Below are 20227 nucleotides of genomic sequence, written 5' to 3'. Positions count from 1 at the left end.
AGAGCTCTTGTACGATGTGCTCTTCGCCCATTGGTCACACGTTTGGTGTTGTGGTCGCCATTCTCTACCACTGGCTGCCTATCCAACGAAAAGATGCAAATCCTGCATCAACCTCGGCGGTCACTTTCGAAATATTGGGAACCTGGGAATGTTCACTCACTCAAGTCTTTGACGTGCTGGCGTGCCTGTCTATCAACTCAAAGAAACCATAGCACCGAGTCCCTGCCTATCGATAGCGATCCATGATAAAAGAAAAAAAAGGTGACCATGCCCACCAGGTGGTCCCTTGAGAATTATTTGCACTAACGACTGGCCAACGTCTCCGCCTTTGTTTTTTTTTCTTTGGGCTGTTGTTCAAACACAGGTACCTCCCCCGCAGAAATAGCAGGCGCGGTACTTGGCCACGACCCTCGACCTTGGGCTCCCCCTCCCCCACCCTGCTCTCGCTCCATCCATCCCTCCTCTTCACTTTCTTTCCCACCACCTCCCACATCTTGGGAATCTTCGGAATTAGACTCTCTCTCGTCCTGTAACAGCGACGCGTAAAGGCCCGCGCCCAGCAACGGCTCGCTCCTTGGTCACCTCTTTCCTTGCATTTTTCTCTTCATTCTTCTCGTCCTCCCCCACCGACCGACCGACTGAATCCCACCTCCGTCGCTCTCGTCGTCTGCTGGTGGACATCACCATCAGCAACCCTCCACAAACATGTCTCTGCTCCCTCCGGACGTCCACGCAGAGCTTTCACAGCTCCTGCAGGCTCTGCAGTCCTCGGATAACACCATACGATCCCAGGCTGAAGAGCACCTGCAGAACAACTGGACTGCGACCCGACCCGAGGTCCTGTTGATGGGCCTCGCTGAGCAGATCCAAGCTGCGGGCGACAATGCGACCCGTTCCTTTGCCGCTGTCATTTTCCGCCGAATCGCTTCAAAGACCCGAAAGATCGAATCTGGCGACAACGTGGATCTTTTCCTGTCCCTGGCCAAGGACCAGGCGGCAGTGATCCGCCAGAAGCTTCTCGAGACCCTCGCCGCCGAATCTGAGCGTCTCATTCGCAACAAGATCAGCGATGCTGTCGCCGAGGTTGCTAGGCAATACACTGAGACTGGTAAGCATCCGACCACATTGAAATTTTTACCCTCCATTGTGCGCCGCCCTGGCTAACACCGAGACAACAGGCGAGCTCTGGCCCGAGTTGCTAGGCGCCCTCTTCCAGCTTAGCCAAGCTCCCGAGCCCGAAAAGCGAGAAAACGCCTTCCGAGTCTTTGCTACTACTCCCGCTATTATCGAGAAGCAACATGAGGAGGCGGTTCTTCAGGCTTTCCAGAAGGGCTTCAAGGATGAGGCCGTCATGGTACACTACATCCTGCGGGGCAATTTCTTTGTCCCTCTACCTACATGTCATAGCGCTGCTAACCAGGGCTGCAGGTCCGTCTGGCGGCCATGGAGGCCTTTGCCTCTTTCTTCCGCACCATCAACAAGAAGGGCCAGGCCAAGTACTACGCCCTTATCCCTGATGTCCTCAACATTCTACCTCCGATCAAGGAGTCGCAAGACTCCGACGACCTCAGCAAGGCCCTCGTTGCTCTTATCGATCTCGCAGAATCTGCCCCCAAGATGTTCAAGCCTCTTTTCCAAAATCTAGTTCAGTTCAGTATTTCGGTCGTTCAGGACAAGGAGCTGGACAACATCTGCCGCCAAAATGCTCTCGAACTCATGGCCACATTTGCCGACTACGCCCCTTCTGTCTGCCGCAAGGACCCCTCTTATACCAACGACATGATCACTCAGTGTCTGAGCCTCATGACCGATCTCGGCGAGGACGACGACGATGCTGCTGAGTGGATGGAATCGGATGATGTAAGTGCATATTATGCACCGGCCTAACTTTCCTGTTCAGCACTAACAAGATGCTCCAGTTTGATCAGGATGAAAGCGACCAGAACCATGTTGCTGGCGAGCAGACGATGGATCGACTGGCCAACAAGCTTGGAGGCCAGACCATTCTTGCTCCCACTTTCAACTGGCTCCCTCGCATGATGACTTCTATGGCTTGGAGGGATAGACACGCTGCCCTAATGGCTATCTCGGCCATTTCTGAGGGTTGCCGAGACCTCATGATCGGCGAGCTTAGCCAGGTTCTTGACTTGGTGGTCCCCGCGCTCCGAGATCCCCACCCCCGTGTGCGATGGGCTGGCTGCAACGCACTTGGACAGATGAGCACCGATTTTGCTCCCAAGATGCAGACCGACTACTATGACCGCGTCCTGAAGGCCATAATTCCTGTTCTCGACTCCCCCGAGGGCCGCGTCAAGTCGCACGCCGCTGCTGCTCTCGTCAACTTTTGCGAGGAGGCCGAGAAGACCATCCTGGAGCCTTACCTGGATGACCTCCTGTCACACCTCTTCCAGCTCCTCCAGAACGAGAAGCGATATGTCCAGGAGCAAGCTCTTTCCACCATCGCTACCATCGCCGACGCTGCAGAGGCTGCTTTCTCCAAGTATTACGACACCCTCATGCCCCTGCTCGTCAACGTGCTCCAGAACCAGAGCGAGAAGGAATACCGCCTTTTGAGGGCCAAGGCTATGGAGTGCGCAACTCTGATTGCCCTGGCCGTCGGCAAGGAGCGCCTCGGACAAGATGCTATGACCCTTGTCAACCTCCTTGCCAACATTCAGACCAGCATCACCGATGCCGACGATCCGCAAGCCCAATATCTTATGCATTGCTGGGGCCGGATGTGCCGTGTTCTCGGGTCCGATTTCCTCCCATTCCTACACAATGTCATGCCTCCCCTGTTGGAGCTTGCTGTGGCCAAGGCTGACATCCAGCTTCTGGATGATGATGAGCAGGTTGAGCAGATGCAGAATGAGGAGGGCTGGGAGCTGGTTCCTCTTAAGGGCAAGATGATTGGCATCAAGACAAGCACCATGGACGATAAGCATATGGCTATCGAGCTCTTGGTCGTCTATGCTCAAGTCCTCGAGGCCTCGTTTGCTCCCTATGTCGCTAACATCATGGAGAAGATTGCCCTGCCCGGTCTTGCCTTCTTCTTCCACGACCCCGTCCGCTACATCTCCGCTAAGCTGGTTCCCCAGCTGCTGAGCTCTTACAAGAAGGCCTATGGCCCCCAATCCAACGAGCTCCGTGGGCTCTGGGCTGCTACTGTTGACAAGCTCCTCGAGGTTCTGACTGCCGAGCCTGCCATCGACACCCTGGCCGAAATGTACCAGTGCTTCTACGAGTCTGTTGAGGTTCTGGGCAAGGACTGCCTGACGCCCGTCCACTTGGGCCGATTTATTGACTCTGTCCACTCGGCTATTGAGGATTACAAGGACCGTGTTGCCCAGCGAGCTGAGGATAAGGAGGGAGCTACCGCTGACGATGTCGAGGATGAGGCTGAAGATACCTTGATCGCCATCGAGGACGACCAGACCCTCCTGTCTGACATGAACAAGGCTTTCCATGCCATCTTCAAGAACCATGGCGCCGCTTTCCTTCCCGCTTGGGAGCGTCTGATGACGACCTACGAGGGTTTCCTGACCTCCCCCGACCCTACTCAACGCCAGTGGGGACTTTGCATCATGGACGATGTGCTGGAGTATTGCGGTCCGGAGAGCACACGATACGCCAACTACATCACCCAGCCGCTCATTGATGGCTGCCGGGACCCCTCAGCAGCTATCCGCCAGGCCGCAGCCTACGGTATCGGAGTTGCTGCGCACAGGGGTGGGGCCCCCTGGGCTCAGTTCCTTGGAGGCTCCGTTCCCTTCCTGTTCCAGGTCACCCAGGTGGCAGATGCCCGAAACGAGGACAATGTGTATGCGACCGAGAATGCTTGCGCAGCCATTGCCAAGATCCTGCACTACAACGCCAGCACTGTCGGTGATGTCCAGAACGTCATTACTCAATGGGTAGAGACGTTGCCTGTGACCAACGACGAAGAGGCGGCGCCTTATGCTTATGCTTATCTCGCTGAGCTGATTGACCAGTAAGTTTTCACATATCAGAACTATCATGTGGTGTGTGACGGACAAGCTAACCATGTATCAATAGGCAACATCCAGCTGTGATGAACCAGGCTGGCAAGATCTTTGTCTTCATCGCCCAGGCCCTCGAGGCGGAGACCCTCGTTGGACAGACGGCCAACCGTGTGGCTGTGGCAACCAAGGCACTTCTCACAACAGCGGGCGTGGACCCTACGCCGCTATTGCAACAATTTTCACCCGAGTCTCAGCGGACAATCATGGGTTTCTTCAACTAGTTTGGGAGTGACATGAAGCCCCGTATCCGGGACCGTCACGACATGGGGTGGACTCTGTTTCCACGGAGTTATCACTTCACGGCATGATGCACAAGGGTCAAAAAGCAAGCATATGATGAGAAGCGTGCAAGTTTATGAGGAACATATAGTTCTGTTTCCAGATGATACCAAAAGCTGCCACGAAACGCCCGCCAGCAGGCAAGTTGCCCAGTTCGCTACGAAGCCTCGACGGCGATACGAGTGTTGTGTAGATGCTCGGAAGTTTGTGGACTGTTGACATGAAGGGTGGAGGTTGTCATGCCCGATGAAGAGGCCGCGAGGCTGGAGCGTTTGTCGTGCCAGAGTCACGCTGCAAGCTGCTAGGGCTTGAGAGTGAATAAGAAGAGGGATAGAAGACGTCGGTGTTGGCGTCGAGGCAAAACAAGGGGGCATTTTGATTAGGTAGGATATATACTTAACACCACCTGGCGCCTTTAATTCAAAGCTAGAGTTATCTTGTTCAAGATGAAAGCATCGTCGTGTTCAGTGTGAGAGGGTCAAGACCTATGAGTATTATAAGACGTGGATTTGTCTAAATTATTATAAGGTAGGATGATATTTTAAGTATCTCTTCCTAATTTTCTATATTTTTATGATTATCTTTAGAGCATGCAATTGACGGTTGACAAATCGTATTCGTTTCGTATTTCATAACTGAGACTACTTTGCTGTTCCCCGTATCTGCTGTACATGAGCCTCAAACTCCTCCAACATGATGATTCGACATTCCTGCACATGGTTGTATGTAAAATTCCAACATGGCCTAGCACAACTCCACGCTAGCCCAATATTCTCATCTAATACACACGAAGCCTGATCAAGGGAAGTAGTGCTAACCGCTTGTCCCTTGGTCCTTCAGGCTTTGGCTCGTCGAGTTGTACCCATAGGCGGTGAAATGGCGAGGCCGTAAAGATGTATGGGCTCCAGCAAAGTCCCAGTTGCGTCCAAAGTATTCATCCCAAACGCCTCGTATATGTGGTATATTCGTGTCTATTCCCATTTCCGAAATTCCAGACCGCTTGCACCATGGGGTATATCAGTTCCCCTCCCCGAATAAAGATCAGACAAGGACGACTCAGTGCCGTCTTCTGAGTTCCATCGTCGATATTGTGACAACTATCTTGCCATTCCCTGCAGCCATCCTCGGAGCAAGGGCTGTTTCGAGCGAGGGTAGGCGAGAAGAAAATAAATGGCGGGTATCATAATGCCGTGTAATCAAGACACCCGGCTCCGAAAGCTCCGTGATCAGATCGCGACCTTGAGGGACAAAAAGATGAAGAGAGAAAAGAAAGGGTTGCGCTCATTGATCAGGGTTGACTCGTCTCACGTTCCTCTTGGATCGACACCATCGACGACGGTTGACCAGCTGGTAGCATTGACGAGTGGCTCAATGGTGGCATCACCGCCGATGGCTTCAACCCTGTGGCTGAAGCGGCGCCACTGGGGGCAACGGTTCCATTGTCGATCTTTTGCTTTGTGAGTTGCGAAGGATTGATTGCGCCTTCACCGTTGCCAGCTCGTGCGTTAGGCGTCTCAGCGGAAAGCTCCTTGTGTAGTGGCGACGATGGTGAGTTGGACTTTTTGCTTCGAGCATCGCCGTTGGCAGTGTTGCCGCCTCGCGAAGAATTGCGTGGAGAGACCCGGCCAGTCTAGTATATAGTTAGTATTGTCACACATGACCGGTAGCTTTGCAACTCACCTGCTTGGCCCATCTGAGACCACAGCTGTTACAGAGATCTCTCTGACCGCTGGGTCCTCTACGCCACTCAGGCGTGTTTCTTGTGTGGCAGTTGGCACAGTCTCGCACAATGTTGCCGACGCCCTTTCTTCTCTTGCGCTTCTTCTTGTTTGAGAGCAGTCCACCAAGTTCCTCGGCCAGAATGCGGTTGACCTTTTCCATCTGTCTCAACTCGAATTGCCAGCTAGAGCATTTGGTGGTTCTCAGTTCGTCGAAAATGTTGTCGTCAGAAGCCAACGCTGCATCCTGAGTACCAGGTGCCAATGCGCCACCAGCAGGTTGCGAGACGAAACCTGCCTGATGGGCCTGGTTATCCGACCTTGGGGTTGCCGCTATCGATCTGGAGCCCGAGGTGCTTGCGGGAGCAATGTTGCGGGACGACGCCTTGAGAAGCTTTGTCTGCGCCAGCAAGAAAGATGGCTTCTGGCCCTCAGAGGCATCTCCGGGGTAAAGAGTAGTTTGAGCCTGCAGAACCTGGCCCCTGCGATTCTGAACCTCGTGCTTGCATGTAACAATCTTTCCACGTCTTGCCTTCTCAATGGTTCGTCCAAATTCAGGCCGTGATTCCTTTCGCATCAAGTCCTGGATACTCGTTCCCACAAGGCTTTCTGGCTGAAGATCCAGTAGGGACCGAATATTGGATGAGACGAACAAAAAGAGGCCCGAGGTCGAGAGCTTAGTCCAAAGTTCACTATCACCAATGCCTCCGTTTGCCTCGAGATTTCGGCGGCTGAGCGCAAACACGGGTCGCTTGCGTCCCACCAAGATGATGCACTTTCGACCCTTGCCTTGTTCGATGAAAAGTGATCCGTGACTCTCAAACCATGTGTAGCCGCTGTGCTTTCTGCGGATCCGGAAAACAATATTGACGGGGTTGCCAGAAGTCGTATCTTTCAGCTCGCGTGTAACGGGAACAATGTCGGATGGATGGCAGACTGTCGAAAGTGAGTTGCCAACAAGATCCGCAGCATCGTATTCGAGAACTCGTTTGCAGGCAGGCGACAGATAAAGGAAGAGACCCTTGAGCGAAAGGACATGAACAACGTCATCGGTGTTCTCGAGGAGCATCTTATCCCATGACTGCTTGTGCCAGTCTGAGGGAAGGCCTTTAGGGCTGAACTGCTGTAATAGAGTCGAAACGTCGTCAACGCCTAGTGTTTGTCCGTTTTCGGGTTCCCACTGGCTCGACTGCGGTGGCGTCCAGATGTACTGACCGATGTCGCTGTGCTTGTAGTTCACCTTCACACCTCCAAGCTCCTGGTTCGAGGCAATCGCATCGGGACATTCGACGAGATCGATCTGAAAGCCGATAAAATACCTGATTTCGTCTGTATCCCAGGGAATGGGAATCATTGTCAAGAGATTCAGGAAGGGCTTTCCGCCCTTGCGGTAGTTGATAAGACTCTGCTGGACCTCCTTACCCTCGTGGATCATCTGCTTCAAGTTGTACACGGCGCCATCGTCCACGAATTCGCGCTTGGAGCCCGCTTCGACTTTGCCATCTGGAGCCTGAAGAAAGCGGCAGTTCTGACCAACAATCTCATGGCGGCTATACCCTGTGAGATTCTGAAAGTTGTCGGAAACGTAAATAATGGGACAATCGTTCATGGTGACATCGCAGACGACAAAAGCGCACGACATGTCCACCGCACCGAGATGAATTATTGGATCTTTGCGTGTCGCAACCAGCCAGAGGGCTTTGAGCATGTCAAACCCACTCTTGGAGTAAACGGTCTTCTCTTTCGAGTCTCGAGGGGTGCCGGCGTTTGTGGGTGTCGTCGCGACAGAAGTGCTGGTTTGGTGTGTGATAGATGAAGCTATGGTATTGTGGGATTGCGGTTGGGGGGGAGAGACAACGGAACCAGAAGCTGTCGAGACCTGACGAGAAAGGGTCGGGAGGCTCTGGTTCGTATCGGCTACCCCTGAGTTGAAAGTCTGGATCATGTTGTCGTTGGATTCATCTATCGCCTCCATGTCGGTTATCGCGGGAGTGGGAGCCGAGCTCGTTGTGGGAACGGTATTTTGAGGTACATTCATCGAACCGTCGTCCGTAGTGAGATCCATTGAGAAATCGTTCCCGACCTGGGGATTTAGTTGCCCTTGAGGGAACTGACCCGTCATGGGATTCCCCGCTGGTGAGTACAAGTTCATGGACGCACCACTGTTCGACATCTGCGCCCCCACTGCACCAACACTCATGTTGGCGAAAGTGGAAGGGATCATTGATCCCATCATATCGGGGGAAATGGCTGAGTACTCATTGGGGTCCGCCATGTAGTTGCCCATCTGGTCAGGCATGGCGAGGGATGTATTAATGGTGGGGAAGCCGGTATTCATCGGCTGGTTAAACTGAAAGGAGTTGAGGTCCCCGTTGTCGGCTCCAAAGGTCATCATATCGGCGGTATTCACCGAGGACATCCGCCTCTGTCCCTGGTGCTGCTGCTGAGGAATCTGGAATTGGCTCATGGGGGTGGCGTAGGCTTGAGGTATGCTCCGTCGACGATATAGCTCATTCTGGTTGTCGATTATGATATCATCAAGCGACTCTCCTCCGGACATGAGGGAGGGGTCGGACACCATGCCGGGGGGCATCTGATTCTGCTGGTTCTGCTGACCTTGCTGTTGCGCTTGTTGGTACTGTTGCTGATGGGGCTGCTGCTGCTGATGCAGCTGGTTGGGAGGGTAGAAGCCATCCATAGCGACAGCATCTGGCGGGACGGCCTGGCCAGGCGCTCGAGAAGAGTGGGCGGACGGATGTATCTTGTATCGCGATTGAGGGGGAATGCCTGGGTCGAGTCGGAGGGTTCGCGACGCTGCTTCCCGGGTGATGGGATCGTGTTGCCGGAAGAGCAATTACCAGGGTCGATGGAACCCAACAGGAATGAGGGACACGAAGATCTTGAAGTGGAAGAACAAGTCGTCGATCAAGTCAAGACAGATCTAGACGGGTCGAGTTGAGACTGGCGTAGTGGATCCGACCGGAGAGAGCGAAAGGCCGAGAGAAAAAGAGAGGCAACTGGCGCTGGGTGGAGAGTCGTAGACAGTTGATGCGCGGGGGTGGATATTCAGGCTCGCGGTTGTATCGCCCTTGGCAAAGCTCCTTGTCGAGTCGAAAGGGCGCGGGCGAAATGAGGCGGATGGAGCTGTATCGAAGTCGGGGCGGATTTCGAGGCCGAATCGCGTCGAGTAGAAAAAGGGGAAGATGGCTATCGCTGGAGAAGGGGCACAAAAAGCGAGGGATGCAGAAGTAGAGTATGGGATATGGCAGAAGGAAGAATGGATGGGAATGCGTGAGAAGTGGATGGAGTGTGTGGGTGGGGAGGGGGAAAATGGAGGGCGCTGGATGGTGGATGGTGGATGACGGGAAGGCGGGCGGTGACTGCCGTGTTCTGCAGTCGCAAGTGCAATCCCGTTCCTTGTGCAGGAAGCCCGGCCTGCCCGGTACCTTCTCGCACGATAGGGGGATACGTTTTGTGTTGCGTGCATCGTGGTGGTTTTCCGAGGTACCCGCCGAACACGGCGCCCTGTGTGGGGAAAAAGGAAGGCAACTGTAACGAGGGGAACCATGCGGACGCCAGAACATATTACTTGGTTCTCAAGCATATGGAATAAATTTACCTAACTTATCATAAAATGATCAAACACGTGTGGCAATAATGTTCATACTTTAGAACGCTTTTATAAAATTTCATTTCTTATCTTCAGAGGAGCAAAAGCTAAAATGTGCTCCATCCCCGGGATGGCATGGATGTCGACAACTCTAGCTCCGATTTACATCTCTCTCCAGATCATTACAACAGTATTTAGACGGCTTGAGAGCGACTGTCAAAAGAAAGGAGAAAAAGTCTTGGAAATTAATATGCAGCCAAAGTGGCTAGCTAAAACACCTATCGTGCAAGGAGAAAGAAAACCCAAGACATCAGTAATCAGCCGCTTCAAACACACCCAGAGTTCAAATCTAAGCCTCAACTCATCTTCAGGCCCCGAAACCTAACGGGATTCTTCCTACATACCTTTCTCTATCTTAAGCCTGAAACTGACAGCTGTCTTCTAAACAAGGCTACAAGGGAAGGCCTGAGACAATCTCGACCAGCAAAAAGTGAGACATGGCATGTGAATCCCATCTCGCCTTGCCTCGTCCGGGGCTTCTTGTTGCGACTATGCTGTCTCATGGCTTGGATCTGCGGGCGACGCCGTGTACCTGATTTACAATCGTTCGATTACCTGGCCTGTAAGCTGTGCCCTTGGGAAGCAGAATGCAAGAGCCCTGAAATGTGAGAAACCAGGGCATATTCCTGGGTTCTGTTCTCGCTTAAACAGCTATACCCTTGTCAACCCTGTTCTCGACACATGTGAAGCCAACAATACCAGAAATCTAGGAAACCATGGATCTGTCATTTGGACTGGCCTTACCCGTCCCGCGTCTCAGACACAAAAGACACTCATTCCACATATCCCTCGGCATCTTCAGCCTCCCGGACTGAAGGCTCCAGGGGCGAGCACTGACGTCATAAGTCGTGTACCAAGATACGCTTTGTAGTCGAGAACAAAAAAAACACCAACTTTATCGATTAGGAGTGACTATAATTCAAGACCACAAGAGATAACTCCCACCACAAGCAAACGACCGCTCTCTCGCTTACTAGACGTACCCTATTATCTCATTCACTGTCACATTTGCATCGCTAAATTTCTTAGGCTTTTATCCTCTCTACTGCCGCGACCAAAGAAACTACACGCTTTGCCCTAGAGCGCCTCAATTACGACGGCTACTAAGCCTCGTCCGTCCACTTGGTGGCCTAATACTTCACCTTAACATCAGCAGGTTTCCAGATGCACTTGCGAGCTGCTCAAAGCAAAGCCGGCAACTTCTGGCGATCTTGGTGTTGAACAGGATTCGCCCTTACGACACCTAGATGACTTACCCATGCCCCTGAACTCTTCATGTCAAACACACAAACCCTCCCTATGCCAGATGTACGCCAGAACGCTCAGTATGTAATTTGTATTGTTCTGTTGGGCCATTTGCCAGCCACGTTTTAAGCAGGTCGCTCAAGATCGTTGTTCTCCCCTCCCCTATCCAGCCCTACAGCCACTGGATGCATCACAGCCGACTACTTAACGATAAGCAAGCAGAGCTTCTCGAAGGATCTGTACTGTCGGACCTTATCTTTCAGCTCCCTAGACTTGCGCCTAACATTACTGCGCTTGAGCTAGATATCGAGGAACTTCATTCGAATTGAGCAATGCACTTCAGACAACTCCTTCAATCCACCCAAACCCGACATCTTCCCAAGGTCCAGCACCTCATGGTGAAAGTAATTCCTCAGGTCACATCTGCGGCAATCCACCGATTTTGCACATTGAACAACCTTGTTTCTTTACATACCTTTACTATTAATCAAGGCGTGCACTGACAGACAGCGTGGGGATATCATCGAGCGGGTCTTCGAAGACTTCACCTCATAATCGACACGGACATGGCAGTACCGCTTGCTTCCAGGGGCCTAGGCTTCATGTGCGGTCCTCGATATCTTTCAGTCATGGTACAGTAATTATATCGCAGGCGTTACGGGGTAGACACCCTCTAATATCCCGCCTCATAAGGGGTGCTGGATGACCAAACGTAGCTATCAACTGACAGTGATTCACGGTCAAAAGAGACGACTCGCACCGGTAGCAAGCAACCGCTCTCCTACCATATAGATTATGCGACAAGACCAGCGGTGTTTCGCTTGCCAGACGTGCTCTATTATCTCAAGTACATCAAGGTACCGTGATTCACCGTCATGAGGACATCGCCCTCCTCCCACGTCCGATCCGCGCAACTCTCGAGTTCATCCTTCTCAATCATCACTACCGCCACCTCTCTTTGCATTACTGCCTCTCTTTTTCTTTCACCCTCTACTGTCACGACCGAAGAGACTGCACACTTTGCCTGAGGGCGCCTCAACTGCGATGGACGAGCATCATCCACGTCGCGGCCTGCTGGACCTGCCGTACGATGTTCACACCATCATCAGCGGGTTGGTGGATGCTACAAGCCGTCTCAGTTTCGTGAGCTGCTCAAAGCGAGCTCGACTTCTTTGGATGCATGCTGTGTTCAAAAAGATCCGCCTCGAAGGCACTCAGACGGAACTTGTCGATGACCTCATGCTCTACCTGGCGGACCGATCGACTCTCGTGGATCACTTACGACACGGCCTCAAGTATGCTGTGCTTCTAGTTCTTGTTGGGGCGCTTTACTTATGTCTACTTGAACAGGTCGCTCACGATTATCGTTCACGTTACCCCAGTGTACATGAGACCTCACGGGGTTACATGGGAAAACCTGCTCGATCTGCCTCGGAAACATCGCTACAAGGAGTACGACCTGCCGGGCCTCATCTGGGATGTGCTTGCCCTAAATCTCACGGACTTCAATTCCTTTCAGAGGTGGTTGTTCACAGAAGACCTTTACCCCTGGGGAGGTTTCCCCAAGGTCAAACACCTCAGGGTCGTCGGGCTCCCTATGCTTGCATCCACGGTTATCTGTAGATGTACCACCAAGGGGGGACTGGATTCGCTACATCTGTACTCGGGCATTTCAAGTGAAAGTGTACAGATAGCGTCTCGGTGTCAGCAGAGTTTGAAGCGGCTTTCACTGTTGATAGACACCAACGTCAACGTCACCGACCTTCCAACTGAGCACCTCGATCGAGTCAACCCAACCATGCGCCCAGCCCTTCTCATGGACATTGCCAGACATTTTCCAACACTCGAATGGCTTGTACTGGGACCTTCATGCATCAATGCCCCTCGTCCATTCAATACGCAGTCTGAACATCGATTCTTTGTAAGTTCCTCGGCGTGGATCGTCCCTGCCTCGCATTGGCATTGCTCATATCACTAACTCGCTGGCTATCAGGAGAAACATGCACGCCTATTCCTCCTCGCCATCAAGAGCTTTCCCACTCTCAAACGCATTGCTTTTGCACTCCCAGACGCTCAGATTGGAAACAGGATCGTCCGCGGCATTTATGACGGATCGGAGCCCATAGTCACGTCAGACGAGAGAGACAATTGGTCGAAGAACCTGATAGATTGTTTCATGAAAGATGGTCTCCAGCTACAGCAGGTATGCATCATCACACAGCATAACAAGTCAAATATCTATCAAGACAATCGAAACAGGTGCGAGGTATCGGCCCCACATTTTTCCCATGGCACTTATCGAGTAGGGGTTTCTTGGGGGCAGGTTTGGGGTGATGATGGGCAAACACATGCATGGGCCATGGATGGTCCACGAACCATTTGAGGAGTGATCTTTTTGAGATGAAACCGGTCAATTTCAAGGAGATAAGCCATGGGTTACCAGGAAATAGGGGTTCTATCTATTCAAAATCCTAAGATGGATGAGATGAGTAGGCAGCTAGTACAGACTACCAACAAGAAATGTCCTTACCGCTCTGGGGTGAAGCCTCGTACGTCAACCCATCACGCGGCCATGCTCCTCCCAGTTATTATGATGCCTCTTCGGGGTCAGGAGCTCGTCATCACATGCCGCCGCTGATTTATCTATTAATTACTATGACCGCACCTGTTTCTCTTCGCAGTGTCGGTGCCTATGAGGAAAGGAGCCTCGAGCGAGAGTCACGATCTCGGTTGTTGAAGTCGATGGTCTAGGGTAGCCTAACTGGGTTTAACAAGAGGATATTAGCCTCGACCTCTTTAACTATAAGAGTAACTTTGCCTTAAATCAGATAAAAGTAATCATAAGCATAAGATAAATAATTATATATTTTTAATATAAAATTTTAAATATTTTATCTTGGAAGGTTATAAATATCTGTTTATTATATGTTTAGGTTAAGTTCATGCGCTTATCCTGTGTGTTCGTCGCATTGACCACGGGCTAATATAGTCTATAAAAGATAAAGTGTTGAGGTGGGTTGAGGTGGGATGAATGTGGGATAAATATAGTATGAATATAAGATGAATATGGGATGAATATAGGATGAACGTAGGATAAATGTAGGATGAATGTGGAAGGAGGTAGAAGGAGATGAGAGGGATATCTCTCGTTTAAATACTTTTCAGAAAGAGAAATGAGTAAGACAAAGGCTGCCTGATAGCTTTTCATGCCAAGGAGGGAATCAGCTTTGCTTCTACATCTGGCTTGCGTTGCATACAAACTATCTGGCAAACGAAGACGTGCTTTGTCTATGACAAGCAACTCGTATCGTGTATGCTCTGGAAACATAAAGCATCACCAAGGAAACTAAAAAGCAATCAATCTTGACACCTATTTTGTTGCATTGAGCAACTATTTGATCAAGCTCAGCACGATTGTGTGTTGTCTCTGCTGAAGATCAGATGCCCAAAGACGTCCAGACCAGCAACTACCCGGTAGAAGCCGAGTAGGGGGTGAGCAGAATCGCGAGGGAAGTTGCGGGAGTCGGTGGTGTGAGCCGCGTCACCAGAGAAAAGGATGACGAGGTGTGAAAGAGAAGAAAGAAGAAAAAGAGGGGAAGAATGAGGGAAGAGGATGTTTATAACTGAGTCTAACTGTGAGTAAACAATGCCTCAGGATTAGGTCCTGTGATCCTAAGTCTTAGGGTGAGGTTCGCATCTTCGAGAATTCATCCGTCATAGCTACCCCGGACTCTCATCCCAATCGAAAAAGAGTCTGGGCCGCTCGAGTACCTAGTCTAGATCTTAGAATTCGATCATTTCCGTCCCATGTGTGGGAGTGGTTGCATGATGGGTTGAGGTACGAGGCTTTCCTCAGCTTCGACCCCTGAACGATGACAAGTGGGGACAGCATGGTGCATTTAAGGAGGTTCATACAATTGAACTGTCTGCATATGTAGAAAAAATCAGTCAAATTAGTCCAAGATCAGCTACTATATACCCTCTCTATCTCTATCTAGAGCTCGTCCTTAGTATGCATCTCCTCCTCTAGCTTCCGGCTCTTGGTATTCTTCTCCTCAGTACCCTTACGTCGCTGATCCAGTGCTGCAATCTCATCATCGTAGACGGTCCACTCGGGGACCTGTCTTCTTGCGCGGTCAAGCTTGGGCTCCTTGGTCTGCGGGTTGTTGCACAGATCGATAGTGCGGGCCGAGGAGAGGCTCTCGTCGCTGCACCACGTCTCGCACCAGAGCCACTCCTGGGGAAGACTGTGGATAGGGATGGTGAACTGCATGTTGTTGGGCAGGTCCTGATCCAGGTTGGACAAGCTGTTGGGGTCGGCCGAGAGGGTGTGGTACTGTTGTCTGAGACGGTCTCCAGCCGCGAGCTGACGGAAACGGTGCAGGTCGACGACGTAGAGGGCCGAGATGTGATAGGGGAGGCCACGAAGGTAGTTTGCCCAGTAGCCCTGCTTCCAGAACCGGAAGCCCTCCATCTCAGTACGCGAGTCGCACATAGGGGTGAACCCATACGGTGCTCCCTTGAGGTCGTGGTTCACAAGGTCAATCATGTCGGTGCGGACGATTTGGTCCGCGTCCACAAAGATGACCTTGTCGAGTGATAGTGGGAACAGCACGTCGAGGAAAAGGATCTTGTAACCCCAAATCTCACGCTGCTTCTCCTTTTGCTGACGAAGCCAGTGAGGCCACTTGTATGTCACCATCTCATACTTGAATCCGTACTCGGCTGCCATGTGTGGGATAAAGTCCTTGAACGAGGGTGAGAGGAATTGCTCAATGAACCAGAACTTGACGGTGTGTTTGGTGTTGCGCATGACAGAAACCATCATGATGTTGAGCATACGCTCGTAGAGGTGGCCACTGGCGACACTGAAGATGTTGATCTCGGCGTGTTCTTGTGCCGAAATCTCCTTGTGCGTCTTGGATGCACCAAGGAGACTCTCGGCGAACTTGAGGCCCTTTGCAACAATGCCCTTGTCTTCATCATCAGTTGTTGCGAGAACGTCGGCTTCTCCCATGCCTGGCTTTCGTTCCAATCGCGGATACAGCGTTGTACCCTTGAAGTCCATAAGCGCAACCTCCGTACCTTCATCTCCAGGGACAGCAGAGTAACCCTGGGCGCCGACGCTCTCAATGGTAAAGATGTCAGCACTGCGGCCCTCCTTGAGCTGAATGTTGTAGTAACCAGGGTTCGCCTTGAACTGGAAGTATCCAAGGTTGGCCATGATGATGGTATCAGTTACAAGAGGGTCTTTTTCCGTTGCCAAGACCAGCTGAGCACCACGGGGAGCGCCTCGCTTGCCATCCCTGGAATGGCCCTCAATGAGGATGTTCTCCAGCTCATATGTCGCGTCCACATCGGCCTTGACGGAACTGAGTTTGATGTTGTCGAGATCGTGAACGGAGGCCTTGGGAGCCACAAGCCAAGCTGGAGGGACATCCATGCCTGCTGTCAGAAGAGCCTCTGAGGGAAGGCCCTTGAAAACAGCCTTGGGGCCCTCGACATGCCCATCCTTGTCAAAAGAGGGGGCTGAGTTGAGAACATAGCGGAAGAAACGCTTGATGGGAAGCTCTGACACAACTTCCTTTGGGTTGATGATCAACTTAAGGTAAACACCATCTAGCTCGGACAAGACCTTAAGAATTGGAGCCCACTTCTGACCTTGCTCGCTGGTGGGGTTCAGGAGACCAGCAATATGAATGCTGGCAGTTTCTGGGTTGCCAATCTCAATTGCGGTATGTGTCGAGTCCCACGTGCTATAGAGTGTGGTTCGAACGGACGGAGCAGACTCAAAGATGCCCTGTGGAAGGTCGGAGATGGTGGAGAGTGCAGTGATGGAGGTGAGCTTTGCCGCTGCAACAGGGTCTGACAGCTTGTCCGCGAAACCGAGGTCCTCGATGGCAGCATAAACAGGGAGGATTCTGTTTCGCTGTTCAAAGTCAAGGAGCTGCTGCAAGTCGTCCTCCTTGAACAAGACATTGGATGGCAGAGGACCAACGACGCGGCCGTTGAGAAGGAGGGCTTTTGTTCCTGGCAGGATCTTGGCAGTGTTGAGGAAGCCTGCCAGGGAGTTGCCGAATCCATCATCTTCGCCTGTCCATGACGCCTCAAGAATGCCCTTAAGCTCATCCTTGCTTTCGATTTCGGCAAGTTTCGCCGTGTTGGTTTTGAATGCACCGTTGACAGCGTGCGCGTCAGTGGGCGATGAAGGGTTATGGACAAGTTCAAGCCGAAGACCTGGGTTGGCACGCTTGAACTGAAGGGCAGAAACGAGAAGATCTTGACCATCTTCCGTGTTGAGGTCAGTGACGACAGTAAGAACAGCCCAGGTCTCCTTTGTCGACTCAGTGTTGGCCTCGAGAACAGCAACCTTGCTGAACAGGTCAGCATGATCGGCGTAGAGCTTGTTGACATCGAGAACGCGGAGAGATTTATCATCATCGGGGAAGATGTAAGTATTTCTCTTGGCGAGCGCCTTGTTCAAGAAGACACCGGGAACCCAGCTCTCCTCGTCGATCTCCCCAAGGTAGACGGCCTTCTGGATGACCTGAGTGTCTTCGGTCAACCGCTGGCCCATTGTCTGCACCCAGTTCTTTTCGCGTGGAATAGCAAAGCCATCGACGAATACGGGGCGCACCGTCGTGTCTGCATTGAGTCGGCTGGCCCAGGACTGAGCTGCTTTGATCTTTTGCGTATAAGATTCGGCTTCAAGAACCTCATCCAAAGTCATCTTCGTGGTTTCGGGCAGCGGTTCACGTCCTTCAACAGCCTTAACAAAAGCCTTCTTGTCCACACCGGTCTTGGAGCCCTCCTCGCACTCTGAAAGATATGCGACTAGAGACTCGAGACCATATGTTTCCATCAAGTGATAGGCAATCTTGCCTGCCGCAGCAGCTGCGGGCGTGGATGTCAGGGGGGCAATGCCAAAGCGAATGGTGAGACCGCGCTGCATAAACTGTGCCAGCTGGCTAAATGCCCTTACGTCCTGAAGATTGGTAAAATCCACAGGCGCAATAATGTGGAAGAGGTTGAGAGCCACCTGGGGAAGCTGGCCGGGATAAGTGCGTCGGAGAAGCTAAAACATGATAAGTGACATTCTTCACCAAAGGATCTTGTTGTACATACTGCCTTTAGTTCTTTTGGTAGCTCCGCATATTGGTCATCCTTCTCGAGATCGTTGAGCCAAATGAAGACTTTGCCATCTTCGCTTCTATCTGTCCAGTCGAATCTAGTGGGTTCATCATCTGCCTTGGCGTTGGCGATCTCCGAGTGTCCAAGTAACGAGACAGCCTGCTGGCCATTGAAACCAAGCGCACGAACACCATTGATCAGCTTGCGCTCGCGCCGGATCATATCAATAAGGTTAAACGGTTCGATTTGGCGCTCAATGAGCTGAACTCCGTTCATCCACAAGAAGTTGATGCCAGTGGGAACGCCGGCTGCGACATTCTTCTCCTGTTCCTCTTTAAACTCTTTGGAGACCTCGTGGGCGATGATCGACCTGGAAAACTTGGGGAAGTCCTGTGTAGCTTTGACCAGGGTCTCGAACGGATTTTCGCTCTTCAGAATGAACGAGGCAGTCTTCAAGCCCAAGGATGCCAGCTCCGAGGTCGATAGGGGCTTCAAATCGGTGACTTCCTCCTCTTCGTCAAGAACTACATCTGCGGCGACGGGCTTTTGCGTGGCATCTTTACCGGCTTCGCGATCGTCAATAACGATGTAGTCGGTTCTCTTCAAGGCCAACTCGACACCATACCCGCTAACAGGAAGAGGGCTGCTCTGGGCGGTACTCCGGCGGTATCGAAGGCGATAGGAGATGTCTCCTTGCTTGGCAGCCTTTGAAAGAGTTTCGTGAAAGGGGCCAAATGATGCAGACGTAGGGTCAGCATAGAGAACAGCGTCTTTGCCAATGCCCAATACTCGATCAAAGGGCAACACATTGGTTTGCCTGTATCGCGTTAGGACTTAAGAAGAACTATAGCTGAAATGCGCCTAACTCACTTGGATGATAGATCACTCTCTGCCGCAGTATCAAGCGTTGGCGAGCAGTACTTCTCGTTCTCGACCAGAGCCCAGCTCTGGCACTTCTCATCGACGTCCTCCTTTGTCGTAGGGTCAACGGCAGTCGAATAGTATTGGTAATGAGCCTCGATTCGTGGCGCCGCAGATCGCAGGGAGAGAGCTAGCTTGAAGGTCGACAGAGCATCCGGGCTGGCAATATGGCCGTCTTGTTGCAGGACCTCGAGGAACTGATCGTAGAGCTCGGCGTCTGAGCTTGCTGATGCGAAATGGCCACTAGCGATCTTGTCAAGGAGTGGAAAGTACGAAGTCGAGTTTTCTCCGGCAGCCGTTTCCCTACAGACCATTAGCGCTGCGACACAAGGTAGTATGCTCTGGATTCTTGGCATACAGAAGTTCAAGTAGATATGGCCCACGAGGAAAGGCAGCGTTCATGCCCACGTTGACAGCTGGAGATGCAGTCGCTAGAGAAGCCACGAGGGCCATCGCAAGCCCCCATGGTAGCTGAGAAAGGCGAAACATGACTAGAACTGTCTCGGGCAGCGCATATGGTCCTTTGTTGGATCTACGCGAAGCTCGGAGCTTTGAGGCTCGCGATGGAGGGGCAAAGGACAGCTCTCAAGAGCTACCTCTATGGCAGACGTGGCGATTTCAAGAAATGATGCTGCAATTCTCAAAGACACAAGTTCAATAAATGATATGGCTTTCTAAGCCTTCTCCGACTGTAGCAGGCTTTCAATTGCCCTGCAATGACAGCTCGTTCATCAAGAATCAAGCTGACCTCTGGTTGTAAAGTGTCGTTGGATCTGGACAGCGTCACCAAAAGCAAGAGCTGCCCCAACTAGGCTTAGCGAGGTGCCCCGTCATGATGTGGCGCCTGTGGATGTGGCTGTGACAGGCTCCAGTGGCTTCTGGGCGTTGTATCTTCCCCCTGCATTTGACACGCCAGAACGTGAAGAGGGTTACCTAACTCGTCTTAAGTATTGTAAATAAATTTTTAGAAAACTTCATAAAACGATCTAATTGTTTGAAGCACTGATTCGCTTTTAATTGCACTCTATTGATTATCTTTAGGGGAGAATATGCTCATAGCTTTATCCCGGGTGTCTGGTTCAGGGGTCGCTGTCAAGCCACATTCAGGGAGTTTAACGAGCGGAACAATAAATGTTGCGGGTGGATTCAGCCTCCCCAGCCATGAATGGCAGCCCACACTTTGGGACACGATTGCTTAAGCCTCCTAGGTAGGAGATCCC

The 20227-nt window shown here is 51.8% G+C and overlaps 4 protein-coding genes across 4 annotated transcripts; 2 read left to right on the top strand and 2 right to left on the bottom strand.

Annotated features, from left to right (window-relative positions):
• Positions 1-705: 705 nt before the first annotated feature.
• On the top strand, positions 706-4264 carry NECHADRAFT_92359 (uncharacterized protein; the record flags this gene model as incomplete). Its single annotated transcript, XM_003040698.1, has 5 exons — positions 706-1108; positions 1179-1354; positions 1429-1860; positions 1929-3991; positions 4057-4264. 5 exons carry the CDS (start codon positions 706-708, stop codon positions 4262-4264), a joined length of 3282 nt encoding a protein of 1093 aa, XP_003040744.1.
• A 1346-nt stretch (positions 4265-5610) lies between these two features.
• NECHADRAFT_37508 (uncharacterized protein) lies at positions 5611-8738 on the bottom strand (the record flags this gene model as incomplete). Its single annotated transcript, XM_003040669.1, has 2 exons — positions 5611-5952; positions 6003-8738. 2 exons carry the CDS (start codon positions 8736-8738, stop codon positions 5611-5613), a joined length of 3078 nt encoding a protein of 1025 aa, XP_003040715.1.
• A 3261-nt stretch (positions 8739-11999) lies between these two features.
• Positions 12000-13289, top strand: NECHADRAFT_78568 (uncharacterized protein; the record flags this gene model as incomplete). The annotated part of the gene is made up of 4 exons (XM_003040697.1): positions 12000-12250; positions 12306-12876; positions 12949-13158; positions 13215-13289. 4 exons carry the CDS (start codon positions 12000-12002, stop codon positions 13287-13289), a joined length of 1107 nt encoding a protein of 368 aa, XP_003040743.1.
• Positions 13290-14949: 1660 nt separating this feature from the next.
• On the bottom strand, positions 14950-19496 carry NECHADRAFT_37444 (uncharacterized protein; the record flags this gene model as incomplete). Its single annotated transcript, XM_003040668.1, has 4 exons — positions 14950-18030; positions 18081-18903; positions 18957-19310; positions 19366-19496. 4 exons carry the CDS (start codon positions 19494-19496, stop codon positions 14950-14952), a joined length of 4389 nt encoding a protein of 1462 aa, XP_003040714.1.
• Positions 19497-20227: the final 731 nt, after the last annotated feature.

The sequence above is a fragment of the Fusarium vanettenii genome (genome assembly GCF_000151355.1).
Source record: "Fusarium vanettenii 77-13-4 chromosome 4 genomic scaffold NECHAsca_59_chr4_1_0, whole genome shotgun sequence".
NCBI lineage: Eukaryota > Fungi > Ascomycota > Sordariomycetes > Hypocreales > Nectriaceae > Fusarium > Fusarium vanettenii.
Note: the sequence above shows the minus strand (reverse complement) of the source record. Positions and strands in the feature narration are given on the sequence as shown.